Below are 15,833 nucleotides of genomic sequence, written 5' to 3'. Positions count from 1 at the left end.
CCTGTGGGCTATGAGGTATCAAGCTTCCATTTACATCGTCCCATATCTATGGGAAAATGTGTTTGTAAACTGGCAGGTGCCTTTTAACTTTGTGGTTTGCTCTGTGTGATTTAACCATAAAAGATGACATCTTATAAATTAAATAAATAAAATTATGAAATATTAAACTTCATGATAAAATTCAAGGATAACCAATAGAACTTTAGTGAGAGTACAGAGCTTTTGAAATCATGCCCTACAGGAGGCCTCCAAACATGCTCTGCGATCCATGCCTGCCTCCAGGAAAGCTGTGTTTAATTGAATGCAAATAATGGACAGATTTCTACTAGGACCTACCAGCTTAGTGATTAACCAGGGTGCTTTTTTCAAAATAGTTCGTTCACTGATATTCGCGTTTGCTGTTGATATGTCATCAGTTAGTCACTTCAGTTATAGTTAGAACATCCTCATTTTATAGTCCAGGAAACAGACCTTTAGCAGTCACGTGACTTTACCAAGGCAAAACAGAATCAAGGAATGAGAGCATCTGATGTCAGTGTGTTTCCTTTTTTTTTTTAACTGAAACCCACAGAATAAAATTCATTTTACTTTGGGATTTATTACCTATTTACCATATCGGAAACTTGACAAAACAGCACTTTTTTATGACCTGTGATGTATATAATATTTTCATCTGTTCTATTTCTTTCTTTAGTGCAGTCCAGATCCACCAAATTGATTTCATAACCAATGATAGGTGTGACGTGTGATTTGAATAACACTGATCTAAATGAATTTCCAGTTGTATTCCTCGTAGTCGTGAAGAAAAGGGATTAGCAGCTTGATCTAGAGGACTGTAAAGTTTTCTCACCAGTATAATGCAGTCTCTTTCCCTTAGAAGTGTTCTGGAAAATAACTTTAGGTGGCAGGAACATGAAGATGGCAAGATAATCTTAAAATATATTTATGTTATCTGCAAGAACTCAGTTCAAACTGAGCCCCTAATTGTATGTGTACATAGATAAATCTTATAGTCGAAGCCTGCTCTTTGTGATCCAGCATGGGCCTGTTCCTAGAAGATATTCAATAAATATTTGTGGTCTGAATGAGTAACAGGGGCACCTACTGGTTTATTCATAATTTTAGGTTTATTTAAAAGGACATAGGATGTAAAGGGAAACTGAGAAAACTATATCTGATCATTTCCGTGTAAGGGCTGTGTTGGCATTCATCAAAAAGTTCTTTAATTCCAGCCTGTCTTCATGGGTTAATCCTAAATTCAACTTAATTCATAGAAGTCATGACCTAGGTCTTAGTCCTGACCTCGGGTCATTTTTCTGGGACTTTCTTCATCTGGAAATGAGTGCTTTGGGATTATAATCATTAATTCCAAAATTATTGGAAGTCATGGTTCTTGGGGGAAACACCAGGAAATACTGATTTATTTGTCCCTCTGTATGAACTAGGAACTTGTTAAAAATATGACTATTACAGAGAGGTCTCTACTTCTGTGATAACATATTTTTCTGTTATATTTGCTACATGTTTATAATTATATTGCCTATCAGTCAGTATTAGTGGGCAGCAAAAGTATAACTGCAAATTGCAAGGTAACTACCATGGTTTGATTTTAGCAACAGAGCACCTTTGTACAGTGTGTCGAAGAAACATGAATCAGGCCTGGCTAACCACCAAAAACCATTTCTAGCCCTAAACGCTCTCTTTTGCAACATGCTATTTATTTATTTATTTATTTTTCAGTTTTTCCTCTTAACATATCCCTCCCTTTTCTGCAGGAATGACATCTTTGTGTTCCTGCTAAGCACACGAGCTGGAGGACTGGGTATCAATCTCACTGCTGCAGATACAGTAAGTGATGAGAGTACAATACGACACCAGATATGCAGGTTTTCTACTCTAAATATGTTGTTCAGTTGGTATTACCCTTTGCTTTCTGTCACAAACTTTTATTTCTTTGCCTCTCCTTATGTTAAAAGATAGTAGTTGCACTTTGCCTGGAACTGGAACATTTTAAGCTTTCCTTTTGGACTTTTCTCTCCATTCTCTTGGAATAAGTTTCTTACACATTCATTCAACAAATATTTAGTGAGTGCCTTCTATGTGTCTGATACTGTTCTAAACGCTTGTACGTCTGAATAAACAGACTGAAAAAAATCAGTCAATCCAATCAGATTTGTTTTAGGAGCTATAACTGAACAAATCAGAAAGGATTGTTTTATTACTCCTATACATTATTCCATTTTAGGAAAGACTCTTGTTTTTGTATCCCAAACTTCAAAAAGTGGTTGGAGAACAAGGAAATTGGTAATTTTAAAAATTAAATTACATTAAAAAGATGTTCCATCAAATTATATATCCTTTCATACCCAGTCTCCTTGGAAGACTATTTCAGCATCCTAAAGGGAGAATAAAAGAGCATTCCTTTTGAATCTTAGAATTACTCCCAGGATTCAAATATATTTTATAACAATTTCAGTAACCTTGAGACATAAAAATGCATAAATGAGAAATTGTTTTGTAGAAGGCATGACTCTAAAAATGTTTTTTTTGTGGCCGTTGGTGGTGCCTCTCTGTGAAATACAGAGCATCAGAATTCTTACAAATATGAGGAGGGTGCAAACTCTGGAGGGTCATGGAGAAATGAAGTACAAGGGTGAAGAGGCTTGAATAGACTCACAACAGCAGAGCTGGAACTAGATCCCATGTTTCCCAGTCTGCGCTCCTGGGCTATGTCCACTCTTTCTCCTTATTAACTACTACACCACAGAACTGCCTGCCTTCAACAATGAAAAACAGATTATGTAATATCACTAAGTAGAATACGAACCGTAGGGCTCAGCTGAACCTTCCTTGGCATCTAAACCTCTTCAGCCAGTTACCCAGGCTGGGACAGGGATCCAGGGCCTGAGGACCGCGGGAGGCATAGCTGGGTAGATACTGTATCTAGTGTGCACATCATCAGCCTCAGTCTTCTTAAAGGAAGTCTGTCATTGGTGGTAGGTGTTGTTCTTGTGGGTTCTTGAATATAGTGGCTTACTTGGTGCCATATCAGACAGTAGAAACTTGGCTTTCTTTTTGCTCCTTGGTTCTCTGCTTTCTCTATTTTGTAAGCATTCCATGCAGTCCCAACTGAGTCATAGTCTCAATGTGAGTATAAGATTCGTCTCTTTCTCTTAGCTGATCTTTTGAACTCCAGTCTCAGCCCCCAGCCCTATACCTACTCTCTTAATTTGTTTATACCCTTCTTTATTAACCATGCCACTCTCTTGCTTAAAACTCTTTAGGTAGTCTCCATCATCTACAAGATAAAGTATAAGCTCTTCTACGTGGCATAAAATGCCCTTCATTTTGGAGCCTTTATCTCCCTTTCTAGTCTAATTGCGAGATTACTTCCCCTTTCAGAATTTATGTTTCAGAAATAATAATTGACTTTTAGTTTCCTGAATGCGCTATATTGTATCACACTATTGCATAAGCTATCCCCTCAGCATAGATTACCCTCCTGGGCACCTCTTCTTCCACCTGGTAAACTTCTGTTTGTTCTTTAAAACCCTATTCATGATGAGGGCTGCTGTTTTATATGGGCTGGTAGGCTTCTCTGATAAGGTGACATTTGAACCAAATTCTGAAGAAAGTGAGGAAGCAAGCCAAGCAAATATCTGGCAGAAAGAAGAGCATTCCAGGCAGAGGAGATAAGTGCAAAGCCCTGAGGTGAGAACATGCTTGGCACAATCAAGCAACAGCAAGCAGCCCTTTGCAGGTGGAACAGAATGAATGAGAGGGAGAGTGGTGTGAGGTGAGTGTTGCAGAAGCAGATCATCTAGGGCTTGGTAGACCATGGTAAGGATTTTGAGATGAGAGGCCAATGAAAGAATTTGAACAGAGGAGTGTCATGATTTGGCTTGGGTGTTAAATGTGTCCCTCTGGCTTCGGAGAGGTTGGGTGGGGAGAACTGTAGGGAGAAAAGTAGAAGCAGGAAGTTCAGTTTGGAGTTAGACACAAGATGATGGTCACTTGGGCCAAGATTGAAGCAGTGGAGCTGGTGAGAAATAATTGGAACCTGCATGTATTTTGAAGGCACAGCTAATGTGGTTTGCTGCTAGATTGGATGTGGGACATGCAGGAAAGGAGAACTTCAAGGTGTTTGGCCTGAGCAATTAGAATGATGGAGATACCAATTACTGATTAGGGGGAGGAGTGGGTTTGAGAAGGGAAATCAAGAGTTTGGTTTGGGGTGTGTTAAGTTCAAGATGCTTAGCACACGTTAAGTGGCATTGTCACTCAGGTAGCAGAGTCTGGAGTTCAGGAGAAAGATTGGGGCTGTTGATGTACTTTGGAATTATCAGGTCATAGGTGATATTTAAGGCCATGAGGCTGGATGAGGTCGCCTGGGAAGGTCTAGCCTAAGTTCATTTGATTAAAATGTATTTCCCTTCTTGTCAGCCTGGCTATCTCAGGTTTGGTCTATGGTTTCTTAAGAAATAGTTCCCTTAGTCATTCATTTGAATGGTCAAAAAAATAAGCAGATTTGAGGGGGGAAATCTGCATCATGCTTCCAGTGTTCGCATAGTTTGCCTTGTGGGCATAAGGAGCTCCTGCCAGCCGTGAAGAACTAAAGTAGGCCCCTAACCCATAGTGAGAGGAGTAGTAGAAATCCCCTTTTCATCCTGGGGTTTAGAGAGAGACTCTGAATATTCTGAGTTCCCAGTTCCAAAATAATTTGCATTTAATTTTGAGGGGAGGGCTTGGGGACTCAGTTGTAAATTAGAACCTCCTGGAATACTTGTCAGAAAAATGAGACCACAAGATTGAAATGAATTCTTAGGTTATGCTTTGTGTAAAGTTAAGTTATACTCTGTATGTATTATTAGAGAAACAATAGGTTTAACTGCTTCCTTGGCATTTTTCTTTTGTCCTGAGATTTATTTAGCTTTGGAAGATCCCCAGAACCATTTATGGACAAGGAAGAAGTTAATCAGCTTAAAATGTCAGGAAAAACTGAATGTCTTAAGATTGAGAGTGCATATATAAACGTGTGTTTGTAAATAGTGGGGCTCTATCTGGCCCACTCTGTTAGTGAAAACGTGATTTCAGCGTGTGATTAATGGCAGCTGCCCCTTACTGTCTGTGTTGTTCTTTGTGTATTCTTCCTGATGTAGGACTCTTTGCATTTGACTCTGTTTAGTGAGGGGTTGTTATAAACTGCACTGTTTGTTTTGTTTCTATGTCAGCCTTGTTTGTTTGTTTGTTTGTTTTTGTGAGGAGATCAGCCCTGTGCTAACATCCGCCAATCCTCCTCTTTTTTTTTTTTTTTTTTTGCTGAGGAAGACCGCCCTGGGCTAACATCTGTGCCCATCTTCCTCCACTTTATATGGGACGCCGCCACAGCATGGCTTGCCAAGCAGTGCGTCGGTGCGCGCCCGGGATCTGAACCAGCGAACCCCGGGCCGCCGCAGCGGAGCGCGCGCACTTAACCGCTTGCGCCACCGGGCCGTCCCCCTATGTCAGCCTTGTTTTAAATGCTTACGTGTAGAGAGAGAATGAGGAGCGTTTGTCCCTTGGTAGCAATGTGAGAAAATCCTGCATCCCATGAGACAACATGGGGCAGCTTTCAGCCCTCCCAAGGGACTGAACTTCCACCCATTCTCTTAGGAGAAAAAGAGTTCCACCCTCCAAGGGTTGGTCCAACTTTTTCCAGCTGTTCCCCTCGAAATTTTCCTGTTTTCCATTTCACTCCCTCATCCCCTGAAACTCCCTCTCATTGACCTGTATAGTCAGGCATCTCCGCCCCATCTCAGCTCTCACCTCGCCTCTGCCATGCCTGCCCAGCTTGGTGTTTACAACTTCATGAAGGTGCTGACTATTAATATATTTCCCCTTAGTCATTGCTGGGCCACGCTTTGTGGACTGACTTGCTTTCATCTTTCTTAGTTAAGTCAGTTGTTCTAGTCCTTTAATTGTTATTTATTTTTCTCTAGAATATCTCACTGAGCTCCATAATAAACATGATTACCAAATACAGGTGTCATCTCTGTCCCACTGTGGTGGGCACAGTTGTCTCCCCCAATACCACCTGCCCCTCCCCGCCCTGAGTTCATGTCATGGTTCATTCAGTGTTCATCTTATTGTCAGATTATATAATAATCATACATCTGGCTTGGTTTTTAGTTCTCTCACTCTTGTTCTTGTTTTAACTTATTAGCTTACACATATTTCATATTCTTTTTCCCTGAATAAGTTTTTTTCTAAATAGAATCTTATTTTATTCTCTCTTTCTCCCAAATTCCACACCTCTTTTAATCAATTTAAACGATAAATACCCACTAAATTTGGGGGGTTTTTGAAGTTAAATTGCAAACATATCTCCTTAGGCTTTAATCTTCTTATTGTTTATGAGTAAGAACCCAAGTTGAATCAGGTTCGGCCACTGAGACTTCAGGAAAAAATGTCAGTGTTAAGGAAGCACCTATGAAATGATTCATAATATAGAACTCCCCATTATGAATTCATGCTGAACCATTGCCTCAGACTTGGACAACTAAAGGTACTATCTTTGGATGTGACATCAGCTCTCATTTCTCACATATGTAGTCATTTTAGGTATGTTGGGCAAGTAATGTTCTCCCCTAGTCCAGTTGGAGGTCTCCTTTTCATTAACTGTGTCTTCTCTTCCTTTGTATCTCCTTGAAAGTTTAAACTGGATTTTCTATCCTGTTAAAGCTCCAAAGTGTCCTGTGGTCAGGTTTGCTACGCACTTCTACAAGTGACAAGCATTGTATACTTCTAAATCCTAGGTCTGTGGACACTGTGGATTAACAATAAGCATTCACTGGGGCCGGCCCAGTGGCGTAATGGTTAAGTGGGCGCGCTCAGCTTCAGTGGCCTGGGGTTCGGAGGATTGGATCCCAGGTGTGGACCTAAGCACCGTTCATCAAGCCATGCTGTGGCAGGCATCCCACATGTAAAGTAGAGGAAGATGGGCACGGATGTTAGTCCAGGGCCAATCTTCCTCAGCAAAAAGAGGAGGATTGGCAACAGATGTTAGCTCAGGGCTAATCTTCCTCACAAAAAAAACCCAATAAGCTTTCACAATGATTCTTTTTCTTTGGTAGGCAGTTTGTAATTTTTTCCCCAAAGATTCTAACCTACAGTAAAAATTTAGGTGTTATACCTCATATAAAAGCAAGACAAAAGGAGCACCATAAGAGAGAGCCAGTGGGGGCTCTTATTAGTAGAGCAAGAGCACTGAAAATACTGATGCCTTTTGTCCATCTTTACCCAAAATCTGAATTCTTCAGAGAATGGCAGAAGAATCACCTCCAATTTTTAAATGAGAAAACAAATTACTTAGCAATAGTGTTAACCAATGGGGAAAGCGTCATAGAGAAACAGTTTCAAGAGAGATGGAATCGCTCTTTAGTTTACATTTTTAAGCTCTGCCTAGTCTGGATCAATCCCCTTAGAGATTCTGGTATCAATCGACTAGTATTTGTGGAATTCTACTTCGTACTGATGAATGGTGTCTGTCCTTAAATAAGACTAGATGGGAAAATTTTTAAATAGTACACATGAAATAATTGGACACCCGTAGAAGATAGTCAGTGATTAGGTGGGAACTTGGACCAGGGTAGGCAATGCAAGGTGGAGTTAATAGTGCATGTGTTGGAGGGAGACTGTGTGTGAGCTCAGGCTTGTCTCTTCCTAATTTATAAGATGAAGGAAATAACATAAGTTTTTGTAAAAATTCAGTGAGATATGTGTGCACACTAATGCCAGACACATAGTAAGTGCTCGACAGATTTTAGCCACTATTATTTCTAATAAGAATTCATGAGGAATAGGAATTGGAAAAGGAGACATTGTTATAGGTAAGAGAAATCAGGGAGGCCTTCCTGAAAGTGGTGAAGCTTGAACTGAACCTTAAAGGACTAGAGAAGAGTTGAGGGATACTAGGTCAGAGAAACAGCTTGAGCAAAAAGTGGTGCAGACAAATGTAATATAAGTGAGGAACACTGACGAGACCTGTCTGACGAAAGGGAAGGGTCATGTTTATGTTAGGAAAGAATAGAGTGCAGCTGGCTCAGTATAGCAGGGGCTGATTATTAAGGGGAGTTGAGACTTGGTGTGTTACAGCATAACCGGCAGAGATAGAGGGACTGGTCTATAGTGGTACCCAAAGTAGACTGAAGAAGAAAGAGATTGAGATCTAGGGAGCCTGCTGATCTAACAGCATTAGTGAGCCAGATGTAGGTGGTGGATATGGACAGTGGGACTGTAGAAAGAATGGGTTCATTTCTGAAGAAGCTCTGGCTGGATTTGCTGACTTGATTGAATATGGAGGAGGACACATGAGAGATGAGGGCTGCTTTGAACTGGCTTTCTTAAGGAGGTCTACTGTAGCCTCAAGGACTGAGAACCCAGGAGTCTCTTGGTTTTAGGATCACTGTGGGGCGGGGGAGGGAGGAGTACATTAGTACATTTTGTTGTTGTTTGAGTTTATTTAGTAAACTAGAAGTAGCTTCCAAGGAGCACTTTAAACATTTCTTCCCAGGAATTCAAGGGACAGAAAATGACCCTGTTGATGAGAGCCTGAGAATGCCCAGGAAAGCTATGCTGGTTCTCTTCCCAAGGTCAGCCCAGTGTTAAAGAGAAGGCTTTCACATCCCTCACATCCCAGGCCCACCGCCTGCTTAGGCTGTGTGATCTTGGGTAAATTCTCTAATTCCTTTGTGCCTCAATTTCCTCATCTTATAAAATGGAGGTTTTAATAGTACCTAAATCATGGTGATTGTGGAATAAATGAGTTAATAAACATAAAGCAACTAAAACAATGACTGGCAAATAAATAAGTACTAAGTGTTAACTATTAATATTATTCCCATTCCCTCTTTTTAAATGAAAACCCTGAAAAAAGCCCTGAGTATGTCTCTTTTGCCCCGGGCAAGTGAAGGAATGGCTTGGTTTTATGAGTGGATTATCTGCTTATCTTAATATCATAGAAATAAATCTAGCACCAAACTGTTGCGAACAGATGAGTGAGTGGGTTGCTCTCACGATTCCTTGTCTTTCTGTGAGGGTGCCTCAGTCTTTGCTGTATCCCTGTCCTGCCTGTGCAGGTGATTTTCTATGATAGCGACTGGAACCCCACTGTGGACCAGCAGGCCATGGACAGGGCCCACCGCTTGGGGCAGACGAAGCAGGTTACTGTGTACCGGCTCATCTGTAAAGGCACCATTGAAGAACGCATTCTGCAGCGAGCCAAGGAAAAGAGTGAGGTAAGTACAAGGCAAAGTACTATACCAGTGGAGAAAGTAGAAAGTCCAACCACGTTGACTGGACTGAGACTAACACTCTCTCACCTTGTGTTGGTCATGAAAGAACTAGAATTTCTTCTGAATAGAAAATAAAATCGGCTCCTGTACCAGAGCAGTCTCAGCTGCCTGGCCATTCCTTGTTCCTTTTCTACCAGAATGGTAGAACAACAGCCTAGATTCAGCTGTTCTTCCTGTGGAGACCGACACTAGTCATGGCCCTCATGTTGGATATACATTCACATTTAGAGAAAGAAGGAATGACATTTTAGCTCTCACCCTAATACTCTCAATTTGATCAACCTCTTTTGTGTGCCAAATTTACTAGTTTCCCAGGAAATGATTATTTTTGTTTTGTTTTGTTTTTTCCATCTTGATTCAGTATTATTGGATCTTCTAGCTATCAGTTAGCAGTCTCACGCTAAGATGTTTTCATTGTCCTTTCTTTTGGGCAAATAATCTGGATGAGCCAGTCAGATGAATGAGAAAGAAATAGGGAATCCAGGGGCCTCACCGGAGGAGCAGATTGAGAAAGATGTTTCTTTCTTTCTGGATATTTGCCATAAGGGAATGGATGCTTGGTGGTGACGTTTTGATCTGCTTTGGTATAGATTCAGCGGATGGTGATTTCTGGTGGGAACTTCAAACCAGATACCTTGAAACCCAAAGAGGTGGTTAGCCTTCTTCTAGATGATGAAGAGTTGGAGAAGAAATGTACGTACTCTAAACTTCTTATTAATGCTCTCTCTTCCTTACAAAAGATGTTTTTCTAGCCCCACACGTCTGAAAATGGAGGGGGCCCATCCTTGGCTGGATGCCAAGGGTAGGCAATGCCAAAAACTATATTTGAGGAGAAATATTTTTTATATTAATATTTTATATTAAAATCCAAACAAGGGTGTGTTATGGAATAGAAGGCAAAATTCATGTTTTGTTTGTTTTGATTGAAGTATCTTTGACATACAATATTATATTAGTTTCAGGTGTACAACATAGTGATTCAATATTTTTATATGTTATGAAATGATCACAATATGTCTAGTTACCATCTGTCACCATACAAAGTTATTACAATATTATTGACTATATTCCTTATGCTGTACATTACATCCCTGTGACGTATTTATTTTATGACTGGAAGTTTGTACCTCTTAATCCCTTTCATCTGTTGTGTCCCTACCCCTACTCCCCACGCATATATTTTTTAATTAATATGACTTAATAAATTTGTACCAGGAAGGCTATATCCCTAGACTCCTCAGCAGTAATGAATTGACTCTGTTCTGCCCAGAGAAATGTTTTTATGGAGAAGTTGGAGTAGCACACTGCTGTAACATACTAACCCTTCTCCCATGTATTTCTGGCTTTTGATAACAATGGGTTTCAGACTTCCCTTGCGAGCCTCTGAGGACTTCCACAGCATCACATCAGAAAATATGAGGAAGCTTGTTTCTTAGGGTGCTCACATTTGCCACCACCTTCTAAAGACCTTTGGGACTCTATAACCATACTCAGTCTGTGCAATACAGAGATATTAAAAGCCTGAAAAGAAAAGGAAAAAGAATAAAGGCAAAGAAAGTCCCGTGATAATTAAACTGGGTCATGATTTGAACCCAAAAACCGTTAAGACTCCAAGAACTCCGTTGCTTCTCCGAGTTAGAAAACCACCAGTTATCTGCCTTAGATAGATAGAAGTCGTACCTTGGAACATAAATATCAAAGGATATGGCCACCTTCATTTCAGAGAATGAGGATTACGATTGCCACAGGGACTTCATCAGATCTCTTTTTGCTTTTCTTGCTAGTGAGACTGCGGCAAGAAGAGAAACGGCAGCAGGAGGAAACCAATCGAGTCAAAGAACGCAAGCGCAAGCGGGAAAAGTACGCAGAGAAGGTATCATCGTCAGGCCTGCGGTGGCCACAGGGACTGGTGGTGGCAGGTGGTGCTTACAGAACAGGCTTCAGGGTGCATGGCTTGTCATCTTGGGTACTGGTTGGTCTCCAGCTCCAGCCGTGTGTGGTTAGTAGTGGTTCTGTGCTGACTGACGTTTGATCGGGAGAAGTGCGGCCTTGGTAGACCTGTACTACTCACACAGACCCACCATGTCCACGGTCACAGGAGTCACATGTAATTATGGAAACCATTTGATGGGCTGTTAGAAAGCATAAGGCTAAGTAAATGTGAGTAAGATGGATGTTACTTACATTATTAGATTCCATAGAATCTTAGAAAGGGCCTAAGGGGTCATTAGATCCAATCCTTGTACCATAATTCTGCTAGTGTACCATTCAGTGTCATCTACCATTGGAAAAATAAATTGCTGGCCAGTTTGTTCATCTCTTTTTCTCCAATTCATGCCAAGGATTTGAGCCAATTTTGTTTCCCTTCTGACATTTCCTGCTTGAGCCCACTAGGCTAGCTGCAAAGTGGGATGTAGTTCCTGTACATTTCTCCCTATCTTGCCATTTCTTCCAAAGTATTATAACAGTTAATCCTTATCCCCAGTCTTTATTGACATGTAAATCGGAAATGAGGCTTTCAGGACTTAATCGTTTTTCAGGAGTCAGCCCGTTAGTTCTGACTAGGTTCCTAGACTTCTTATGCCTTAGGACTGTTGGTTTGGAATCATTTTACTACCTTGCAGAAAGTGCTTCTTAATTTTTTCTGATGAATTTGGCTTACCTTTGGGTCACGCTGCCCTTGCCATCTTCACCAGCCCTGGTGGGCCCCTGGTCTTGAATACGATAGCCACCTGAACTTCAGGCACCTCCATAGCTCTGGGCCCTCAAGTCTGACAACTGTCCATGCCTCATTTCCTGGGACTGTTTGCTTTGACGTATATTGTGTAGCCGCATGTTAAAAGTGGTCCTGCTTAAAGTAGAGATCAGCTTCTTCCCCTTATCCAAGCTTGTATTGGATGTTACTTACATTATTAGATTCCATAGAATCTTGATGGTCCACAGCCTAAGAGCCTGTCTATATTATATGATCGTCTTCCAGTAGATATTACCAGCTCTTCACGTTGTAAAATCCACACCCTCTATTGTACCTTCTGCTAAGCAGAACTGTTTCTAGCCTAAAGGATACCCCTCTTTCTACCCTAAAGGATTTACAAAGCTGAGAAATCCCAGGAATGAAAGATTAAGTTTCTTCTAGCCTGGGCTGCCATCCCTGCCCATTTCCTCAGGTTCTGTTTTATGACTACCTCAAATCTCTAACCCACTACTTACTACTATTTAGAATTAAAATAACTTTAACATTCAGAAACAACATCAAAGAAGAAAAAGTGGTTTTCTCATACTGGATATTGTTTACCAAGCTTGCATCAGATGCCATCCCTGCTCTGAGCATAGCAGTTTCAGATGAATATCCACTGATAATATAAAGTATACAAAGACATAGCATATTAACCCTAATATAGGTGTATAGATACAAATGCAGTTAGGTGCAGTGGGTGACTGTGATTCTTTGATGTGTCCAAGCATACTTTCTGTTATTCCAGGTCTCTAATCTGTGGCAAAGCCCTACTGAACTTGGTTCTAGAACTGCTTAGTGTAGCTTAATCACTCAACCCTTAAGCATTTACATATAAATTGAGGAAATAATGACAAAAGCAACCCATTATTCATGGGGTATAATAAGAACCTTCATTCTCCTTATGCATATTTAAAAAGAAAGCAGAGTGAAAACAGATGTGCAGAAGATGTACTAAAGGCACTGGCCCTCCCTCTCGTAGGACTGCATCAATTCGACCCCTAGTAAGTCTGCAGCTTGGACATGCCCGAAGCTGACCATGCACCTCACCCCATGACAGTCAGGCTTGGTGCAACTCCAGTTCAGTGGGACTGGCCTACCTTTCAGCTCTGTATTTGGTAGAATATACATAAACTCTTACTAAGCCATCCCTTTCTGCCTTCCTTATGAGTTTTTTCGTCCTTAAAAATATGCTAATTGAAAAAAATAAAACCTAGACATTTATAAAGAGTCAAGGTTCTGTCATCGCTTTCTTCTCCAATTTCACTTTTCTCTTGGTGCCAATCCTCATGCTTTTTCCATATTTCCTGGTTTGTGTGTTCCCAGAAGAAAAAGGAAGATGAATTGGATGGGAAAAGGAGAAAGGAGGGTGTGAACCTAGTGATCCCGTTTGTTCCCTCGGCTGATAACTCCAACCTCTCTGCTGACGGGGACGACTCCTTCATTAGCGTGGACTCGGCCATGCCCAGCCCTTTCAGTGAGGTGAGGCTCCTTTTAGATGCCTTCATCACGGCAGTGAGGACTGTGTCCTGACTTGTAGCCTTTGCTTCTTCTGGAGTCCTCCTGCTTTGTAGACGGGGGCACACATGGAATCTATAAAGAGAAAGGCAAATGAAGACAGGCTGGCTTTTCTGGAGCCAAAGCAGGGGATCTAACCGTGAGGAGTGAAGCCAGGCAGGAGAGGGAAATAGTGGCAAGACCTGAGAAGCCTGTCCTCACCTAGGTGCAAGGACTGTGGGCTGTAGGCACTAGGAGTAGTGGTGATCTCGACCTTCCTCCTCTAGATCTCCATCAGCAGTGAGCTGCACACCGGCTCCATTCCCCCCGACGAGAGCAGCAGTGACATGCTGGTTATTGTTGATGACCCAGCCTCCTCAGCCCCTCAGTCTCGAGCCACCAACTCTCCCGCTTCCATAACGGGCTCCGTCTCAGACACCATGAATGGTAAGTGATACTTCTGTCCTGAAGAGCTTGGGCCTGGCCCACTGCCTCAAGAAAAGCGTTGGTTTGGTGATCAGTGAAGTCCTGATTCCTTTTAGGATAATGGCAGTTTCTACTTTCTTTAAAGAAGAGTGGAGTGGAGCAAAAGGGAGTTTGTAGGCTCATTCTTTCGTTAGCCCTGTCAAGTGAAGGGGAGAATGAGAAGGTTTAGGGAAAGCAAAATAAGAACTTTATTTGGATTTCAAACTTCTTTGTTTTCTAGTCATCCCTGTCTTTCATATTTCATCCTTATTTTTGCTAGTTTTTAATTAAAGCTAGCTTTTCTGGTCCTTCCCTCGCTTTGTTCTGTGGGGCCCAGTGTTGCTGCTCTTTCTCGAGGAGCTCTAGGTTATAAACTTGGGAGTAAAAGTTGACTCTCCAAGGCAGGAGCACATTGGGGTGTGCAGGAGAATCACAGATAACAAGTCCCTGGGGTTCATTTAGTACTGATCCAGCATAGAGAAGAAATTCAAGGGTCATGGAGCCACTCTTTAAAATGAAAAGTAGCTTGAGGAGTCAGGCTGTTTTAGGTATTTGGAATTCTTACTAACTCTGTGCGACTCCATGGCCCAGCCATTAAATGGGGGCATAGACCTCCCTGGGAGTCCTGAAACAAACACCCTGAAAGCCAGCCTTCCCTGTCAGGGGAAGAGTCTGTTAACATCTGAAGAGATTGAATTTTTTCCCTCTTGGCCCATTTGTTCCCACAGGAATTTCCATTCAGGAAGTGCCAGCCGCAGGACGAGGTCACTCAGCCCGAAGCCGAGGCCGCCCCAAAGGTTCAGGAAGCACAGCCAAAGGAGCAGGGAAAGGCCGGAGCCGGAAGTCCACCGCAGGCAGTGCTGCCGCAATGGCAGGAGCCAAAGCAGGGGCTGCGGCGGCCTCCGCAGCCGCCTATGCTGCATACGGGTACAACGTGTCTAAAGGTGCGGAGCCCTGGGGAGGTGGCGGGGGATGATATCAGGGGGCGGGCACGGGGTGCACTGCAGGCTCTATTCTGGTCAGGCACGGGCTGGAGAGTCTGTTGAGCAATCTACTGGGTAGAGCAGGTAGGACACCCTCAGTCCAGGAAGCTCATTCCCAGAGCCCACGTTGGGTTCTGCTTCTGCGTTGAGCAGGCCTGACTCTCCCCTTGCCCTTGTGACTTAGTACAGTGCCACCTTCAAAGTGGAAGTGGCTGTAAAAAGAGAAAACTGAATTTCTGGACTGTACTACTTTAAACAGTCAGAATTTTTCCTGCTTTGAGAACTGATATTTTTCCGAGACCCGTGTTTCAGTAATTACATTTCAGCAGTCTTGGCTAGCATTGTTAACGTTTACCCAGCTATGTGATCCCATCATCTTAGGTATTAAGCACTTGCTGTGTGCGTAGGAGTGTGACATATAGGACCCTGCTCTTGAGTGTATAATAGAAGTGAGAAGGGAAGCTGTACACAGAATATGTTTAACAGCAATACAAGGCAATATACATGTGTTGAGTAAAAAAAGAGGGAAGGCCTTAATTGTGGTTGTAAATCAGAAGAAGGAGGAACCATGGACCTGATGACGAAGTTGCCTGACTATAATTCGGAAAGAAGGAGAAGGATAACAAAGACTTTGGACTAGGGACAGAGAGTTGGCAATGACCAAGGCCTATGGGGGGTCACGGAGCAGGTCAGTCAGCCTGTGCTAAAGAGGAGCTGTGGGAGTCAAGGTTGGAAAGACATGATGGGCAAGAACTTATCAAGTGTATGACGGGGCTCTGGAAAGTGTGAGAAGGGAAATGGCTGCTGTGACCATGACATGTG

The 15,833-nt window shown here is 42.2% G+C and overlaps 1 protein-coding gene across 6 annotated transcripts in view; it reads left to right on the top strand.

The window, feature by feature from the left end:
* INO80 (INO80 complex ATPase subunit) overlaps positions 1 to 15,833 on the top strand; it is a 118,687-nt gene that overhangs the window by 99,886 nt on the left and 2,968 nt on the right. For 4 of the 6 annotated variants that reach the window (XM_004421434.3, XM_087425344.1, XM_087425336.1 and 1 more), the window contains 7 exons: positions 1,776 to 1,848; positions 9,117 to 9,275; positions 9,923 to 10,025; positions 11,117 to 11,205; positions 13,393 to 13,548; positions 13,851 to 14,010; positions 14,757 to 14,972. In XM_004421434.3, the coding sequence (XP_004421491.1) occupies positions 1,776 to 1,848; positions 9,117 to 9,275; positions 9,923 to 10,025; positions 11,117 to 11,205; positions 13,393 to 13,548; positions 13,851 to 14,010; positions 14,757 to 14,972 (956 nt within the window). The remainder of the gene's footprint in view (positions 1 to 1,775; positions 1,849 to 9,116; positions 9,276 to 9,922; positions 10,026 to 11,116; positions 11,206 to 13,392; positions 13,549 to 13,850; positions 14,011 to 14,756; positions 14,973 to 15,833) is intronic. The other 2 variants (XM_014780579.2, XM_087425353.1) reach the window with 2 other exon arrangements.

Source organism: Ceratotherium simum, chromosome 3 (assembly GCF_057802395.1).
Source record: "Ceratotherium simum simum isolate JZ-2026a chromosome 3, ASM5780239v1, whole genome shotgun sequence".
In the NCBI taxonomy this organism is placed as follows: Eukaryota; Metazoa; Chordata; class Mammalia; order Perissodactyla; family Rhinocerotidae; genus Ceratotherium; species Ceratotherium simum.
The sequence above is the reverse complement of the archived record's forward strand: the minus strand, read 5'-3'. Positions and strand labels throughout refer to the sequence as shown.